General features: G+C 38.8%; 1 protein-coding gene across 9 annotated transcripts in view; it reads left to right on the top strand.

The window, feature by feature from the left end:
- The window catches only part of bcas3 (BCAS3 microtubule associated cell migration factor), a 525,512-nt gene that overhangs the window by 47,767 nt on the left and 456,978 nt on the right, over positions 1–20,767 (top strand). For all 9 annotated transcript variants that reach the window (XM_057839609.1, XM_057839610.1, XM_057839618.1 and 6 more), the window contains exons 11-13: positions 4,184–4,267; positions 19,516–19,686; positions 19,915–20,008. In XM_057839609.1, the coding sequence (XP_057695592.1) occupies positions 4,184–4,267; positions 19,516–19,686; positions 19,915–20,008 (349 nt within the window). The remainder of the gene's footprint in view (positions 1–4,183; positions 4,268–19,515; positions 19,687–19,914; positions 20,009–20,767) is intronic.

A 20,767-nucleotide genomic window follows, 5' to 3' on the forward strand; every position in this document is an offset into this window, starting at 1 on the left:
TCCTACCCTCACCTATGGTCACGAGCTGTGGGTCGTGACCGAAAGAACAAGATCCTGGTTACAAGCGGCCGAAATGAGTTTCCTCCGCAGGGTGTCCGGGCTCTCCCTTAGAGATAGGGTGAGAAGCTCGGTCATCCGGGAGGGGCTTGGTGTCGAGCCGCTACTCCTCCGCGTTGAGAGGAGCCAGTTGAGGTGGCTCGGGCATCTGGTTCGGATGCCTCCTGGACGCCTCCCAGGAGAGGTGTTCCGGGCATGTCCCACCGGCAGGAGGCCCCGGGGTCGACCCAGGACACGCTGGAGACATTATGTCACTCGGCTGGCCTGGGAACGCCTTGGAATCCCACCGGAGGAGCTGGCTGAAGTGGCTGGGGAGAGGGAAGTCTGGGCTTCCCTGCTAAAGCTGCTGCCTGCCCCCGCGACCCGACCCCAGACTAAGCGGAAGATAATGGATGGATGGATGGATGGATATATAATTATGTTGATAAGAATATATATATATAAATATATATATATATATATATATATATATATATATATCAATCAGAGGTTGCGCTAGACTTTTTCGTTGTCTGTCATTTTGACTGACAGGGTCATAAAAATCCGGTCATAACCTATTTTTACCCGTCACTTAAATTTTTAAAATGATAATAATGACATATTCAATACTATTTAGTTTTCATTCATTTTTAATTAATATTCGTTCCGAACAAGCTTAACAGAGAATCCACACCGTGCCATCACACATCAAGCAGATGAATGTGTAACTTTTTCTCAGCAGTGACAAAAACAGCTGACTGTGGCCCCAGTAGGTAGGCTACATATGGAACAATGAAATTAACAGTTCACCTGCTGTGGCCTGAACGCAGTCTCACAGCGTCCTCCTGGTGCGCATGGACTTGAATTGCGTGCCCGTTTGTGCATAATCAAATGTCTCAAGAAGAAACTTTTTTGAAGAAACTTCGGACACTCAGTTGCCTTGACATTTTTCCGAGTAAGGCCAACGAAGTCATGCATCAAGAAAGACAATAGCTAATTAATATGCTCACTCGCCACCCTGTGGTCTGGGGTGTGAATTGCAACCTGTTAAAATGACAGCTTGACTTCAATTTTTTCCGTCACCGTTTTAAAAAACCGGTCAACGACGGAAAATATTCGGTTAACGCGACCCCTGATATATATATTGTAGCAGCCCCTCGGAATGAAGACGTGAGATCGACTGATGTGTAAGGTTTCTTTATTTCCCCAAAAGTCCTCACAACACTGTGAAACTAAAAATTGATACAAAACAATTAACATTTCACAGTGATCAAATATCAAACAATTTCACAACACAAATAAGATACCTCGCTGCGCTCTCCGAGGCGTGCAAATCAACATGAAAACGCAAGTGCCGCTCCAAGACAAATTAAGTTGCTTACTGGCTCCTGCGTTGACAAGATGCAGCTGTCTTCTGATTGACAACCGGATGTTACGTCGTTTAAATACGCGCAGCGTAGGTCCAAAATCCATGAGCAATTTACAAAATAGAAAAAATCGTTGACAAATAGAATAAAATACACATAATTGAAATTGGCCTTTTACGTATATATTAGAGCTGTCAAAATTATCGCGTTAACGCGCGGTAATTAATTTTTTTAATTAATCACGTTAAAATATTTGACACAATTAACGCACATGTCCCGCTCAGACAGTATTCTGCCTTTTGGTAAGTTTTACAGCAAGACTTTTTGTGCTGTCCAACAGCGAACTCTTGTAGTCGCTTTGCGATATGGTTTATTGCTTTCTTGACAGTTCAATATGGCTGCACGACGTCTCGGGCTGACGCCCACGTTGTAATGTTGTGCTTATATGATCCTTGGACAAGATTTGTCCGTAAGTATGATTGTTGTAAAGAATGTGCATATTATGTTAGTAAGCGAAATGTTATATTTTTTGTATAAGACGCTTTTTGTTTATGTTTAGTGAACCTGTATAGCGTGCTAAGCTAACGTCGTTGCTAATGCAATGCTTGTGTACTTTTTTTTTTTTGTAGTTTTACGACGGTCTAAAGAGGACAATGGTTTGAGGCTATTTTATTAATAAATCAGATGAAAAAGGAAGAAGTCTGATTATTAAGGCGTTGTTCACTAGCTGTCTAGCTTTGGAAAAAGTAGACGCTTTGGAGTGAGGACAGCATAGACAGATTTAAATGACAGTAGAGTGAAATGCCCACTACAGTCCTTATGTACCGTATGTTGAATGTATATATCCATCTTGTGTCTTATCTTTCCATTCCAACAATTTATTTTACAGAATATATGTATAATTTACAGAAAAACATGGCATATTTTATAGATGGTTTGAGTTGCGATTAATTGCGATTAATTACGATTAATTAATTTTTAAGCTGTAATTAACTCGTTTAAAAATTTTAATCGTTTGACAGCCCTAACATACATACATATATATATATATATATATATATATATATATATATATATATATATATATATATATATATATATATATATATATATATATGTGTGTGTGTGTGTGTGTTTGATCTTTATTCAGGAATCTCACAGGGTGTCCATAGCACACGAACCAATAGAAAAATTACATGAGAAAACACAGGAAGAAACAGAAACTAGAAAAGAAAGAATATTAAAAAAGTCACAAACTATCAGTGCACAACAAACAGGCTTTAACGCCAATAGCACCACATCGTTGACCTACAATGAACTATAGCTATTTGTAGGGTCCATTATTTTTGTCCTATAAAAAAAATCATACAGCGTGGAATTTACTCAGTTATAATGTACACAGTATGTACAGGGAGAACAAGTATGTATCAAATACTTGTTTTCCCCACTGTATGTATGTATATATGTAGAGTGGGATGACAAAGTATCTGAACCTTTTGGAATTTCTCACATTTCTGCATAAAATCACCATTAAATGTGATCTGATCTTTGTCAAAATCAGACAGATGAAAAATCAGTGTCCGCTTTAACTAAAACCGCCCAAACATTTATAGTTTTTCATATTTCAAAGAGGCTACCATGCAAATAATAACAGAAGGAGGGGAAATAAGTAAGTGAACCCTCTGCCTAAGGAGACTTAAAGAGCAATTGAAACCAATTTTCACCAAACAATTTAAGTCAGATGTGTGCCCAATCACTGATGGGTGGTTTAAAGCTGCCCTGCCCACTATAAAACACACACCTGGTAAGAATTGTCTGTTGAAAAGCATTGTCTGATGTGCATCATCGCTCGGTCAAAAGAGCTGTCTGAAGACGTAATGTTCGCAAAAAAGCACTTAGACACTCCACAGAAGTTTTGGCAAAATATATTGTGGACTGATGAAACCAAAGTTGATTTGTTTGGGAGTAACACACAACGCCATGTGTGGAGGAAAAATGGAACAGCTCACCAACATCAACACCTCATCCCTACTGTGAAGCATGGTGGATGGAGTGTCATGATTTGGGGCTGTTTGGCACAGGGCCTGGACAACTTGCAATCATGAATGGAAGAATGAATTCAAAAGTTTATAAAGATTTTTTTGCAGGAAAACCTAAGGCCGTCTGTCAGACAATTGGAGCTAAAAAGAGGATGGATGCCACAAGAAGACAATGATCCAAAACACAGAAGTAAATCAGCTTCAGAAGGGTTTCAGAAGAACAAAATACACGTTCTGGAGTGGCCAAGTCAAAGTCCAGACTTAAACCCCATTGAGATGCTGTGACCTAAAGACAGCGATTCATGTCAGATATCCCATGAGTCTGACTGAACTACAGCAGTTTTGTAGAAAAAAATGGGCTAAGATTAGTCCTGATCGATGGGTCAGTCTGATCTGCAGCTACAGGAAGTGCCTGGTTGAAGTTATTGCTGCCAAAGGGAGGGCCACAAAATATTAAATTTTTTGGTTCACTTTCTTATTTTTACCCCCTGTTTCATTGTTTGAATACTATCCTCATTAAAATATGAAAACCTATAAATGTTTGGTTGGATATAGTTAAAGCAGATACCAATTTTTTATCCGTGTGATTTTGACAAAAATCAGATCACATTTGATCATGATTTTATGCAGAAATGTGAGAAATTCCAAAAGGTTCAGATACTTTTTTATACCACTGTATGTATGTAACACATATTTAACAAATGTAAACCATTGTTAACTTTTGTTTCCTCGTTTTTGTAGTTAATCAGATGTCACCAGTCTCGAGGAGGAGTTTGTGACGATAATACACAATCTTATACAGCGACAGTGATCAGTGCTGCAAAGGTATGTGAAAATACTTAATCAAAAATGAATAATTTCATGACGATAACTGTATCGTCATGAAATTATTCATTTTCCGGACAATAATACAATATTTGCCAAGTTTTGATACGAGTCAAGTTAATACGATATGTACACATTTACGCAATCAGTTCTCTTTCATTTTTAAGAAAAATACAGGAAGTCCTAGGGTTACGATGCCCTCGACCTGCAACCGGCTTCGACTTTACGAAGCCTGTGCCTTGTCCACCAATTAGTCTGCAGCACCTACTGTATATTTCTGCTTAGCTACTGTATAGTGCTTTTCTGTGTTTGTGCACCAGTCGGGAGGATTTTTGCATTTTTTGCCCTCCTTTTTTCACATACCTAGTCTAGTCAAGTCTAATTTTTTTTCATGATATATATATATTACATAAAAATACTATATATTTATGACATTGGTAATCATCACAATGTTTTTAATATAATACATACCAATCAATTTATTTATTTAAGTTAATATCTCTGCTTAACCCTGGTGCTGAAAATATTCTGGCAGAAACCCTTTATCAATGTCTTTTGTGTTGCACCTATTCTGCTCAAATATTGCATGGTAATACAGGTTTTTCCCCTTACTTGTTAAAATATTATTGACAAATTCATTTTCCTTCTTTATTCCACATGTTAGATTTGACTATCTTTTCTGGAGCTGCCCACAGTCGTTCAACCTGTTTCACCAATGAGATGTCGCAACAATAATCACATGACTCCATTGTACAAATTAAACGTAACTATACAGTCACAAAAAAATGTAATTAATCAGAGTTATAAATTACTTCTCCCAAAAAGTAATTGCGTTAATAACTCAGTTACCTCAATGCAATTCCAATTCTTTACCCTAATCTTAAGTAGACACAGAGGTATTGCGGATATTGCGATAACTAGATAGTAACCTTTGCTTTGTGTGGAAGTAATTTAAAGTGCTTGTGACACGAAAAAGCATGTTTATTTCATAATACACGCGGTATTTTATGCTCCTGAATGATATGGACCGCTTGGATGTGTGTGGAAGCGATCGCTACATTTATTTAGTTTTTTGAATCCCGCGCCAGGAAAATGAGTGACTTCCGGCTTCGGTCTCGCATTGAGGAGGAGGGCGCTGTGACGTGTACGGTAGAAGACGTCCTCTTCACGCTACAGTGTACTGTTGTGTATGAGGACGAAGGATTCAGCTGATTTTGCGGATTAATACTTTTATTTTTTGCATCACGCCAGCCAAACGGCTGCAGAAAAATCATTCTGTATGCGGGAGAGGCGTATGCGCCTTTTTGGAGTTTCAAAAGGTTCCCATTCACCGTGGATATTTACTGTGGGACCATTGGACTTACAAGGAAGTGAGTAAACATCTTGTTTTGTATTATGTCAAATACGAATACAGTGATTACAAAGTAAACACTATAAAATTCCTTTAAATAAAGGACCACTTACGTTTGATCATTGATAGGCATGTAAAAAGCTATCCTCACGCTCATTAGCAGTTAGCACGTTAGCTACACAACAATTCCAGCCACCCTCCTCCAGGGAACGAACTGTAAATTGCTCTCCGCCGGGCGGTTTGCCGATCCGCAAAGAAACTCGACAACCGGGTCGTCATGTCAAATAATCCAGGCTAGTTATGTGTGATTTTCCACTTCGAAGACTTTGAAACATCCCTCGGTTCGGATTAGCATGTCGGCTAGCTGTCACTCCTTCTGGTCTGTTTACATTCTCCGAAGCCGGGGAAGGGAAATGACATATGTCCGATTTAGGTGTCATAAAATATCGTTCGGCAGGTGTGACAGTAAAGGTAAAGTCGACTGTTTTGACCATTATGGAGTAATTTTGCCATGTCGTCTTGAATAAATGGATTTTTATGATTTTATATTCCATTTAGCACAAGTTATTTGTCATGACCATGCCATTTATTTAGCAATTGGGGAAAGTACTTGGGTAAAAACAATATCCTGTAAAAATATTGAAGTAAAGAGACAGAAACAATGACATTTTGCCGCTCTCTTCGTCGCGTTTTCCTCATTGTGAATAGTTCCCCCTCGACGGGCTGACTGGTCCTTCTCAAGCCATTTATATAGCTATTGGGGAAAAATACTTGGATAAAAAGAATATCCTGTAAAAATATTGAAGTAAAGAGACAGAAACAATGACATTTTGCCGCTCTCTTCGTCGCGTTTTCCTCATTGTGAATAGTTCCCCCTCGACGGGCTGACTGGTCCTTCTCAAGCCATTTATATAGCTATTGGGGAAAATACTTGGATAAAAAGAATATCCTGTAAAAATATTGGGAGTAGAGAGACTGAAACAATGACATTTTGCAGCTCTCTTCGTCTCGTTTTCCTCGTTCTGAACAATTCCCCCTCAATGGGCTGAATAGTAAAACCGATGAGCCTAGTCTACCGCTGACGTCATCCACCTGTTGGGGACGCTAAAGCCCTATAATTGTAGGCGTGGCTAACCGGCAGATTAAAAGACTAATTTCTCGTCATCTGCGCTTTGCTAAATTGTTGTATATGGTCGAATCGTCTCAAAATATGATTCTAATTCACATAATAATGCCATTTAAGACTTTTTTTCTGGTGTCGTATGCTCTTTAATGTTGTGAATCAACCGTTAAAGTTGTTAAAATTGTTCCCGTTATTGCATTAGTTCCCTTCTGTCTACTTTCGACGTGTGTAAGTTTTAAAACTGTTTTATCATTTAAAGATAGATTTAAGTCAAGATTTTGCCGATTAAGGAGCATTTTAGATAAAAACATTCAGGTTCGCTAGGAAGTTTCTCTACAAAAGAGCCTTTCTGAGAGGTCTACTGCTTTAAGATGGCGGCTGTTTACTAACGCATCTAGTTCTTTATATATGTTGCTAATGCCGCCGTGTCTGTCATTTGCATCTAGTTCTAAGTCAAGATTTTGCCAATTAAGGACCATTTTAGATAAAAAACACTTAGGTTCGCTTGGAAGTTTCTCTACAACAGAGCCTTTCTCAGAGTTCTGCTTTAAGATGGCGGCTGTTTACTAACGCATCTAGTTCTTTATACATGTTGCTAATGCCGCCGTGTCTGTCATTTGCATCTAGTTCTATATTATGTGATATCTACCGTAGCATCATGTTAGGGTAGTTTTTAGGCTATCGGCTACAGCCAGGTATTGTTGGACCCTCCTAGCATCGCATTTGCAACGCCGTCTTAACTCCCTTGCCTCCTCCCCACTCCTGCTCTGCTCTCTCGTCTCCGTGAGTCCATCTCTTTCAGACTTTTCTCGCGTCATTCAGCCAACATAGAAACACATGGCAACGCACGCCTTTCCCGCCTCAGTAACGGTAACCGCGTTGCCAAGATGAGAAAAGTAATTAATTAGATTACTCACTACTGAAAAAAATAACGTCGTTAGTAACGCCATTATATTCTAACGCCGTTATTAACAACACTGATGACCACACACAAGCTTGCAGTCAGAAGTCCCTTGATCATGCCGGCCTGTTCAATCATGTGGCGTCTTTATAGCACTGTGAACAAAAAAACAAAACTACTTCACATCAATATCATTTGGATGGCTGAACAAATACTTTTGGTAATGTAGTGTACGTACTTAAATAAAATGCTGTTGTTGTACTTTCTTTATCCCCTTTATCGTCCATGGTTTATAATCCTGAAACTTTCAAGTGACTTTCCTTGAGGTATAATATTTTTCATGTAAGGAGATTATGGTCGACATAAAAACTTGTGTCCTTGGTTTATGCAAAATACATAACTTAGACAACAGTGTTGTCACAGATTATTTAAAAAAGTAATTGAATTACTGATTACTACTAAACAAAATCATCTAGTTACTTTATTGATTATTATCAAAGTAACTAAGTTACTTTAAAAGTAATTTATCAGTTACTTTTTACCAATTTTTCTCTCTTTGCTGCCTCAACATAGGAATGACAACAGAAAAATGTCATTGCATGTAATTGTATTTTTCACATAAGGCTTAATCTTCGAGTTAGCAGGGGTCTAATTAGTCGAGCTTAGCCACTCCGGAGCCCTGAAACTAACAAATAACTGACAAACTGCATGGAATTTTTGCAAATCAAATCCAAGAACTAATTAAACCCCGCTAACTCAAATATTAAGCCTAATGTAAAAAATTCAGAACTTCCCCTTTAAAATAAATACCTAACTGTTAAAATGTTGTCTATAAAAGTTGTAAAGCAATAAAACAAACAACAAAATGAACAAATGAACAAGAATCCTTCCATAATATTTTATTATGGGTCCAAATTACTTTTCAAACAGATCATGTGACTAGCACCTGAGAGATGGCCCTTTGTGTTCCTTGGCCAAAACTACAGGTGAGCAGGCAAGATGGATATTTAGAATTTCTTTAAAACTAATCTTTCAAAAGCTTACACAACTGAGCTTGAACAGAGGATTGAACACAAACAGTGTCAAATGTATATACTGTATATACAGTACAGGCCAAAAGTTTGGACACACCTCATTCAATGCAATAGAAGTGATGGTCCTAACCTCATTGAAAAGGCAAAAAATTCCACTTATTAACCCTGATAAGGCAGACAGTGCTGGCCAAAAGTTTTGGCACCCCTGCAATTCTGTCAGATAATGCTTAATTTCTCCCAGAAAATGATTCCAATTACAAATGCTTTGGTAGTAATATCTTTATTTATATTGCTTGCAATGAAAAAAACACAAAGAGACTGAAAAAAAAAATCATGATCATTTTACACAAAACTCCAAAAATGGGCCGGACAAAAGTATTGGCACCCTTTGAAAAATCATGTGATGTTTCTCTAATTTGTGTAATTAACAGCACCTGTTACTTACCTGTGGCACATAACAGGTGGTGGCAATAACTAAATCACACTTGCAGCCAGTTAAAATGGATTAAAGTTGACTCAACCTCTGTCCTGTGTCCTTGTGTGTACCACATTGAGCATGGAGAAAAGAAAGAAGATCAAACAACTGTCTGAGGACTTGAGGAGCAAAATTGGGAGGAAGCACGGGCAATCTCAAGGCTACAAGTCCATCTCAAAAGACTTGAATGTTCCTGTCTCTACCGTGCGTAGTGTTTTTAATAAGGGTGTCAACAATAATCGATGCGGCGATGCATCCCGATGCGGGGCATGGACGATTCGATTTGATGCGGGCAACAAGCCGAATCGATTCAGCACATTTTAAAATATATAAGTACTTTCAAAAATCTTCCCTACGCAATTCCGGTGATGCAATGGATTTGGTTTCCCCATTTGTATTATTATTCTCATGTTTAATTTTTTACACACCGCATAACTCTGGTCAAGTTTCCCACCAACCTCGTAGAAGCCAAAATGTCTCCAGATGTCTGCTTTTAATGTGTTAGGTGCATCAATAATCTTTCTTGCTCCCACTTTCTCCGCTTCAGCCATTGTTATGTTATGTCCTATCTCTCTACTCTCTCGATTAGAGCTTAGTTCGGGCCTAAAAAATCCAGCCCGACCAGACCCGACCCGACCCGACCCGGCCCCGTGTATTAAAGGCCGAGAGCCCGAAATTTTATAATTTATTTGTAGGCTCGAGCCCGAACCCCCCCCCCCCGAAAATGTACGTTTCATTTGTAGGCCCGAGCCAGTTTTATTTGTGAGGACTCAGCAGGAGGAGCAAATGCGGGGATGCAATGCGTGGTTGCGTTTTGTGTGATCACAACTGGGACGATGCCTATGTGCATAATGCTAAATTAAAACCTGTCTTTTGTAACAAATTCTCCCAGATAAACAAGACTGTAAGATGCATATTCAATAAACATTTATATCGTTTATATTTGTGTGTCTGTTCTATCAGGTGGATAGTTCATGCGTCATTCCTCGGCAAAATGCAATAGACATTTATTTCAATTTCTTCGAGTTGGCAGAAAAAAATGCAAGTTTTCTTGATGTTTAAATAGTCTACATATTTTTATTATAATTATAAATGCATTTACACAACGAAATAACGCTGGAAAGGTTTGTTAAATATATTTCTGTGTGGGATATTGTGCTCACTATACGCGCCTCTCTGACAAGGAGAGGAACAGCAGCATATTCAAAAATAAACTAAAATACTTTTAAATAACATTCTTTATTTTAATGACTCGCATCAGATCACACAAAAGAACAACCTGCCTTAAGGAGCACTGAAACAAAATAAAGACGTTTTAAGGAACACCACGAACTCCACGATGTCCTGCTTAGCACGAAGAGGTGCAGCCCTTGAAATAAATGATAATAACGATGTTTGACTAATATCTTATAGGCCAGTACAGTTTTTAAAATGCCTGCTCAGCGTCAATGTGCCAGTCTTTCTGCTCTCGTACGAGAGCAAAGCGCCACATTTGTTGCATTCGGCAAGGCCGACAGTTTTCTGTAACATCTTCCACGATCAATTTAAATCCTTTCCACACACCACTCATGGATTCTTGCCTTTTCAATCCCACCGTCTTTAGTTTGCTTTTCACCTCTTGCGGCTCTATATTGAAATTCGAAAAGGAAATACCAGGATGCAGCGTTGCAGACTTGCAGAGAGCGCCAAGAGTGGGTGGGGAAGATTAAAAGGAGGGCTGGGCCACGACGTTCATGTGCGCAAACAACGCACTGGCTCATGTTTGTGATTACAAAAGCGCCTTCTCTCTGTTTCATCCAATTTATTTATTTTATAATAAGTATTCCTTAGTTTAACATCAATACATTCTTTTAGTATACAAATATATATGTTTATTTTAAAAAACGTTAGCGGGAGTGAAGTCCAGCCCGATCCGACCCGACCTGAACGTAAATTGACATTTTGGACCCGGCCCGAAATGCGGTCGGGTCTGGTTCAGGTTCGGGCTCAAGATCTAGGCTCAACTGTAGAGGGAGCTACTTTACATTCAAATATCAATCAATTCCTTGGATTGTTATTGTGATAAAGATGCTGCGGCACTACAATATTTTCGTTGTCGTTTTCTTTAATATTTACTTGAATATTTTTATTGATGGGTCGTTGTGACTAAAATACAGTGACTGTTATTACTGATTTTGCACAGGAGTTCAGATGTTGCACTGTGTGAAAAGCTGCTACTGTGTTTAAAAAAAAGAGAAAGCAGTAATTAAATGCTGTGATCTGTTTTTTTATATATATATATATCTGAAAGTATACTATTTTAATCTGACTTCAATCAGGAGTGACACAAGAGCCAATAAAAATTTGTTTAATGTCTGACCGCTTGTGTTGCCTCATGATTCACGAAAAATATGCTTTGCTTTAGAATTTTAATGCATCCCAGGCTTTAATGCATCGCGATGCATTGCCGAATCGAACCGAATCAAATCGTGACCCTCTGAATCGAATCGAATCGAATCGGATTGAATCGAATCGTGGCCCTCCGAATCGTAATCGAATCAAATCGTGAGGGCAGTGCCGATGCACACCTCTAGTTTTTAATAAGTGTAAAGCCCACAGTACTGTGGCTAACCTCCCGAGATGTGGACGGAAAAGAGAAATTGACGAGATATTTAAACGAAAGATTGTGTGGATGGTGGATAAAGAACCTCAACTAACATCCAAACAAGTTCAAGCTGTCCTGCAGTCAGAGGGTACAACAGTGTCAACCCGTACTATCCGTTGGCGTCTGAATGAAAAGGGACTCTATGGTAGGATACCCAGGAAGACCCCACTTCTGACCCAGAGACATGAAAAAGCCAGACTGGAGTTTGCCGAAACTTACCTGAGAAAGCCAAAATTTTTTTGGAAGAATGTTCTCCGGTCAGATGAGACAAAATTAGAGCTTCTTGGGAAAAGACATCAACATAGAGTTTACAGGAAAAAAAACAAGGCCTTCACAGAAAATAACATGGTCTCCACAGTCAAAAGCGGAGGTATTTGGGGTTTCTTTGCTGCCTCTGGCACTGGACTGCTTGACCGTGTGCATGGCATTATGAAGTCTGAAGACTAACAACAAATTTTGCTGAATAATGTAGGTCCCAGTCTGAGAAAGCTGGGTCTCCCTCAGAGGTCATGGGTCTTCCAGCAGGACAATGACCCAAAACACACTTCAAAAAGCACTAGAAAATGGTTTGAGAGAAAGCGCTGGAGACCTTTAAAGTGGCCAGTAATAAGTCCAGACCTGAATCCCATAGAACACCCGTGCAGAGAGCTGAAAATGGCAGTTTGGAGAAGGCACCGTTGAAATCTCAGAGACCTGGAGCAGTTGGCCAAAGAAGAATGTTCTAAAATTCCAGCAGAGCATTGTAAGAAACTCATTGATGCATACCGGAAGCGAGTGTTTGCAGTTATTTTGCCTAAAGGTTCTGCTACCAAGTATTAGACTGAGGGTGCCGATACTTTTGTCCGGCTCATTTTTGTTTTCTGTAAAATTATGATTTATTTATTTATTTTGTGTTTTTTCATTGCAAGCAAAATGAATGAAGATATTACTACCAAAGCATTTGTAATTTTAATCATTTTCTGGGAGAAATTGAGCATTATCTGACAGAACTGCAGGTGTGCCAATACTTTTGGCAAGCACTGTACCTGTGAAGTGAAGATATCTTGAAGCTCATTTACAGCGTAACAAAAGTGTGCAAAAAAGTAATACGAGCAAAGGGTGGATACTTTGAAGAAAGTATAATATAAAACCTGTTTTTAGTTATTTCACTTTTTTTTGCCCAGTATTTAATTCCACATCTCCATTCATAGTGTTGATATCTTCAGTGAGAATTTACAATGTAAATGGTGAAGAAAACGAACAAATGATGAAGTGTGTCATCAAGATGTATTGCCAATCCACAAAAGACAAACTCCGCCTAACGTAAAGGCTGGTTACAAACTCTAGAAGTGCTCTCTTAACCTGTAGGCTGTGCTTCGAGTTTTATAGCGCTATGCTATAGTTCCATGTGGTTCCCTGAAATGGATGCTGAGTTTTAGCAGTCTTTTTGAGCCAACACAAAGTTTGCAACGCAAGGAGCGATTTTTCCCATCTTTACTGGACAAAAATGTGAATTAATGGCTGTATTTCCAGTGATCAAATGAAGCCGTTTGTTGTACCTCATTTCTATTCGAAATGCACTTCGTATATGATTACAGTATTCTTCGTTCTACTTACATTATGAGCCAATCACAAAATAGTAACTCACGGGCACTAAGGAACCGATCTTTAATCAGATTACTGGTTTTGAAAAATGAACGCGTTAGATTGCTCGTTACTGAAAGAAAGCAATCTGATTACTAACAACACTGATAGGCAACGAGGTAAACATCTAAATGGTGAGATATGTGCAAAGATATCTTTTGGTTGCCTTGTGTTCATAGAAGGCCATTTGTATTTTTTTTCCCTCTTAATGAAACTGCGCCTTACAGACAAACCAAAGTGCATAAGTACTTCTGTATTAAACACATATTAACAGTACCATGATTTATCACTGTGTAAAATGACAGCAAATGACTGACAGCTGCTATACAGTCCCTATTCCAAGATCTTAAACGCAAAGAAAATATACCACTGATAGTGCTTGAATTAAAATAAACAATTTATGATTTTCCAAGGCTCCCTAATCTTTCGTACTGTATTAAGATTTATTGTGCTGTGCTTTGCAATCCATTTCGTTACTTTTGTATTACAATCATTAGCCACTAGATGGCACAGTGATACACAATCAGGTTGTGCACAATGTGCAGTCGGGGATGACACACTTCCTCACTGGATTGGAAGAACAGTGAGTGAATGTGGAGTGGTCCCTTCCTTCACCAGACCTTGACTTCTTATTCTGGGGTATGATGAAAGAGAATGTGTAGTTGATGAAAATAAAAAGCTATTCTTTTCTATTCTATTCTATTCTATTCTATTCTATTCTATTCTATTCTATTCTATTCTATTCTATTCTATGAAGATGATTCATTTAAACCACATTAGAGAATGCATTATCAGTCATTGTGTTGAAATGGACAGCAATGCTGACTATTTTCATCAAGTTTACCTGAATTTTGTAAAGCATATGAAATTACGTACTTAAAACGATGGGACTCATGTTTAAAACAGAATTCATCAACATTAAAAGTTTATACAATCATTTTAAGAAGTATGTTTTTTACCATCTACCCAGACTTTACAGACATACTGTCAAACCACAGGTATATTAACAAAATCAATGACATCTACTGCCAAAAACAGTTATCTATATATAAATCTTATTGTAAGACAGATGACTTCACAACTGTGGAAGCCCATTGCTGTCAGTTAAAAAAAATGTATTCAACCCCCCCCCCCCCCCCCCCCCAAACAAGCAGGAAGCCACATTCTACCAGTACATAATGAATTAATTTATTTGAATGAGGGATGGATAATGCTTTATATAAAATATTTGTGTTTTCAATAAATAACCTCACACCAGCCCAACCCCCCCACCCCCACATAGTTCTGATGAGATAATGATATTTTAGGGTTTGGTTTGAGTTTAATATTCATACAGTACAGGGTTACCCCTAGGACTTTTTGAAACTGGTAGTGGGCTGCATCGAAGTCGGACAGCCTCACAATGTCGTGCCACGGCAAAAAAAAAAAAAAAAAAATCATGTTTTGTTATTTTTCTCAAGAAGAACCATAACAAAGATATATTTGAAATATTTCATTAGCCAGGCAAATGTCGTAGCTCTCAGCAACGGTACATGTACGTATAATGCGTAGCTGATCACAGTTACGCTCAGGCTCTATTTTGGGCCACGTCTCTTGGTGCAAATTCATTCAAACTTGGTCTTCTGTCCAAGACGGCCGTCTACCGCTCACTTTCGCCGAAAAGTCTGATCCAGACTACTGTAATGCCCCGGATATGGGGAAGAAGGAGAGGAGTCTGTATTGGCTTACCCACTTTATTGTGGTAACAATAATAAAGAAAAATAATAACAAAATAACAGCGGGCTGCCGCGACATGCGACCGCTATCTCTCGCTATCTCGCTCATTCTCCCATTCTTCCTACTCGCTTCCCCTTGCGTCACAGCTCCCCAGTCCGATCGTCTCTTAAGGGGGCCGCGCTAAGTTACGGACATTACAATACACAATGAATTGGTTGCCGCTGGACCCGTCACACGAGGCTGGCGCTAGTTTGAAACGGCCTTAAAAAAAAAAAAAAAAAAAAAAAAATGCTTTTGTAAGCCATTAGTCAAGCTGTGTTTCTATCCTCTTGCTTGATCAATGGCTTTGTTTAGGTACCCTATTAGAATTCCACAACTGCAGTGATTAGGAAACACATTAGTGTTGATCAATCAGGATCTCAAATGTCATTTAATAATTGATGGTTCTTTTTTGCAATTTACACGTGCATACAGACACATGCAAATGCGTGCGCACAAAAAAACAACAAACATTTAGTGTGGCGGGTAGATTGATAAGAGACAAGGGGTGCTGCTCAGACCTTAAAAAAAATGCTTGGCGCCACATTGTATTGACAGGGCTGCCTGAATGCCTGATTAGACTCTCCAGAGCCCTCTTTGGAGCTTGTGTACAGTCTCACGCGTTGGACTCCATTACGCAAACACAGTGTACTCGGCTCGGCAAGATAGACCCCACTTAAGTAGCACTATCCTATCCTTTCATCAATCCACCGAGGTGTTTTTGAGCCAGACACCCTGGCTGGGTCTTAAACAGACTCAGAGGAACATAGGCACACTTGCATCCTGTTGGCTGTACACATTTTAACCACACATTGAGTGAATATTTTTTTCCTGATGCATACAGCATGTAGCCGGTCTTCTGCTGTAAAGGAACACCAGGGCTCCAGACTAACATTTTTTACTAAAAACACAGTGGCCCCTAAATTAAAATTTCAGGGGCGCAAGCAAAAGTTTCAGGGACGCACCCTGTCTCTTCTCATTTTCTTAATCTTCGAGTTAGTGGGTGAATTTGATCAAACAAATCACAAATCTACATTTTTATCGCGCTGATATCAAAAGCATGTGATTTTCCATGCACAGTATGAATGATGGTGCAGTACAGTCAGACGTAAAACTCTGATCAAGACAGTTAACAACAAAAACAACTGAAACAGAAAATAGAAATGAACTCCAAAAAATAACTGATATGACTATGAAATTACATGAATATGACTATGTATTTGCTCCCTTCGTGATATATACAGTATTAGTCTTGTATTATTTATTACAATGGTGCCTCGAGATACGGAAGCTTGCGTACACGAAAAATTCATTTTACAAAAAGGTTTTCATAGGTTTTTTTCCTACTTCATATTACAGAAAATTATTCATTGTACAAAAGATAACATGTATTCTAATAGATCATTCCCGCTCACAGCAATGCTATAATAATTTGACTGAAACAGATTTAACTATAAATGTAAACAAACAAAAAATACACAACACAATGTGTTACTCAGTGGTCATGTATATGAGACCAAAAAAGAATATAACTTACAAGCGATGCTTTATCAAGGTACAAACAGCGAGATGAAATAGCAAGCAATGGCTGCCTTAAGTCTTTTAGCATTCCTTTTTTGCTATGAGATCGAGTAGTCATGTGATAACGTATGTAGAATGAGCTGGAACCTAACAAACTAGTTAATCGGCACTAGGGGCCGACAAAGCATTACAAATAAAGCAAATAAAGTCAAACAATCAGAGGACATGAAGTCATTATTGTGGTGTGTCAGTAGAGCTTGAAATGAAATAGGCAAATTACATGTCAAACGCAATTCATTATATGAATATGAAAAAATCATGATGCAAAAGCTATCTATCTACTGTCTAAACTGTGTTTAGTCTCAAAGCCTAGGACCTAAGCTTTATAATTTAAGCATCTAATGTATCTAATACATCAATATCATCCCATAATAAGCAATATAAACGGCAACACAGGTCGAAAAGATGAATGATGAATAGGATGCTAGTACGTTAGCCTGCTATGTCAGTACTTCTCCCGCTCGCGTTCGACTGCAATGTATGTGTTTTTTCTGACTCACGCTACATTTCCGGTAACTTGTTGCTCGATCAAACACGATTTTAATTAGATGTTACTGCGTACTTACCTTGTATCACCAAGTTTAAAGACACAGCTGTGAATGGGCACAACTGGGCTTTGTGTGGCTTTTATATCTTAAAAACCGTTATTTTCGCATGTAGTGCGAGACGAAAATCGCGGACAAAACGAGTCGTCGAGATTTTGTTTTTCAAATATTCAAATCTCTTTTAAAAGTTTTTTTTTATTTCAATTGTTTGGATCGATTACTTATCATCTAAAATATCGGGAAAATGCGACTAACAAAGAAAAAAGCGATAGTTATGAGCTACATATTCGTGACCTATTACAGACACAATTTTGTTATTGTGATGTGATTTGTTTAAAAGTTAAAAACACACGAGTGTATAACTTTATAAAGTCGTTTTTCTTTTTCAAACTAAATAACAGACATCAATTAATGGTTCTAAGCTAATTACTTACCTTCTATTCATGGCTGGGTTGAAACAAAAGCTGTAGCGATGTGTCCGTAAACGGGAGTTTTAACGGACAAACTAAAAATAGTCCGGATGCATATCGCGCGATGAGACTGCTATGACAGCATCTAGACATATTGTTCTTTCAAACAAAACAATTCCTTTGTCTTAAAATACAGTAGTTTGTTTAAAGTCAGTTGCACTATAGAAATTGCTTTTTCAGCGTTGTGTGTGTTTTCGACCATTTATAAATTATAATATTGCTATTATCATCATTAGGAATAGTAGGCAGTTTTCTTTATATGACATATTTTATTTAAGCTGTAAAGGTCATTTTGAATGCTAGCTAAGGTAAACCTTACAATGACAAAGCCTTTGTTTTTTTTTGTTTTTTTTTTTTTAATAATGATGGTATTTCTTTACTTTTGTCACTTTTGCCACCTGAAACATCAGCAGAGCTATGCCAGGATGCTCTTTGTGGATTAGAGTTCTGCATTCATCACTATCATCCCGGACATGCTCAACACAAAGCTGGACATCCTGGGCTCATCACAAAGCTGGACATCCTGCCAACATGCCTCTGGTTTAAGGATTTCTTGTCCAACAGACCCCAGACTGTGAGACTTGTCCCAACCATTCTTCCACCTGCATACTGAGCACCGGCACACCACAGGGCTGTGTGCTGACCCCCCTCCTGTACTGCCTCTATACCTATGACTGCAGTCCAATCCAAATCCACAGGACCAACTCCATCGTCAAGTTTGCTGATGACACCACAGTGGTTGTACTCATCTCACAGGGAGATGAGGCAGCCTACAGAGAGGAAGTCTACAAACTCTCAGCCTGGTGCTGAGACAACAACCTGGCCCTGAACCACCAAAACCAAAGAGGTCATCATGGACTTCAGGATGAACAGAACCGATCCGCCGCCCCTGTTCATCAACGGCGAGTTTGTGAAGAGGCGTCCACACCATCAGGTTCCTGGGAGTCCAGATCTCAGATGACCTTTCATGGACAGCAAACATAACAGTTATCATAAAGAAGGTTCAGCAGCGTCTGTACTTCCTGCGAGTCCTCAGGAAGAACTGGCTGGATACGAAGCTGCTTCTGGCTTTCTACCACTCATCCGTTGAGCACCTGCTGACATACTGTATTTTCACCTGATACAGGAGCTCCACTGCCGCGGACAGGGAGAGGCTTCAGAGGACAGTCAAGTCACACAGAGGATCATTGGCCGGTGCCTCAGCAGAGCTCTAAATATCTTCAAGGACAGCTCACATCCTGGTTTCCAACTGTTTGAACTGCTCCCCTCTGGGAAACGCTATAGGTGTTTAAAAGCAAGACGTCTGAGGAACCGTTTCTTTTCTAAAGCCATCTCCACCCTGAACTGCCATATGTAACACCACATCACACAATGTCCAACATTCATTTACATGCAATATTCTATGTGCAATACTTACTCATGTGCAATATTAACGTGTAATATTCAATTCCTTCACTGCCAAACTGCTGCTACTTCACTTGGATTGTTTGCACTGCCTGAACATACACATTTTATATTTATATTCATTTAAATTTTATACTTTTATACTTGCAAGTCACTTTTCAGATTTTAACTTATCCTGCACTGTAAAGGGAGATGCTCCACTGTTTCATTGTACAACTGTATAATGACAATAAAGGGCTAGTCTTTGCTTTTGTATTGTAAGTGCCTACTTTAAAAGTTATATTACGCTTACGAAATAAACTTAGATGCAAACACATTATTGTTTATGGTTTCTCCCTTTAGACTCTAAAGACAGGTCTAACCATGGTTGGAAAGGTTGTGACCCAATTGACTGGAAACCTGCCAGCAAGTACTTCAGATGAAGAAGGCCCCCCTCATGACATAAGTCGTCGTAGCCTCCATAATGCTGGGGTGGTCACGATCATTGACACAGATAGTGTTGGTGAAGGACAGGTCTGTCCATTTTTCTTTTGCTTTTGGTAACTGTGAAAGCCTTTTTGGAAGACTCATTTTTGATCATATTGCATGAAAACTGTATGATTATTGTTGTTATTATTATCATTACTGTAATAGTAGTGGTTTTAGTAGTATTATGTGTAATAATATACATACCATAAATATATCTGAATTTTACTTTATCATCTGAAAAACATAAGTAAGACTTGTGTGTGCTTGGTGTAGGTCTTGGTGAGCGAGGATTCAGAAGGACAGGGATTGGTGGCTCATTTTCCTGCTCATGACAAACCAATATCCTGCATGCAATTCAATCCCAGTGGTAAGATACACCCAAAATCATACTTTTTTTTCCATGATGGAATGACATGTCACTTTGGAGTTTGGAAGCTAAATATTAGGGTTGTTCCCATCATGTTTTTTTGCTCCCGATCCGATCCCGATCGTTTTAGTTTGAGTATCTGCCGATCCCGATATTTCCCGATCCGATTGCTTTTTTTGGCTCCCGATTCAATTCCGATCATTCCCGATAATTTTTCCCGATCATATACATTTTGGCAATGCATTAAGAAAAAAATGAATAAAACTCGGGCGAATATATACATTCAACATACAGTACATAAGTACTGTATTTGTTTATTATGACAATAAATCCTCAAGATGGCATTTACATTATTAACATTCTTTCTGTGAGAGGGATCCACGGATAGAAAGACTTGGGACTTTGTGTATTGTGACTAAATACTGCCATCTAGTGTATTTGTTGAGCTTTCAGTTCAGATACTGCAGCATGCCCTCAAGGCATGATGGGAAAGTGGAACCATGGTGGGAAGTAAAACCATACTGTGAGTCATGCTAACAATGGATATACCATCTGTTCTTTGGGAAATAAGTTAAGGTGTAAAGACAATGAATAATTTCCACCTTGCTTCCCATGACGTTTCTAATCATAGGGAGAGAGTTTACAAGGTTTTAATCAAGTGAGGGACGGTTCCAAAGGCTGCCAAAGTTCACTCTATTCCATCAAAGCTGATTATTATCTCTTATTGTGGGTATAACGACGTCACAACAGATTGAGTGC

Source organism: Corythoichthys intestinalis, chromosome 6 (assembly GCF_030265065.1).
Source record: "Corythoichthys intestinalis isolate RoL2023-P3 chromosome 6, ASM3026506v1, whole genome shotgun sequence".
In the NCBI taxonomy this organism is placed as follows: domain Eukaryota; kingdom Metazoa; phylum Chordata; class Actinopteri; order Syngnathiformes; family Syngnathidae; genus Corythoichthys; species Corythoichthys intestinalis.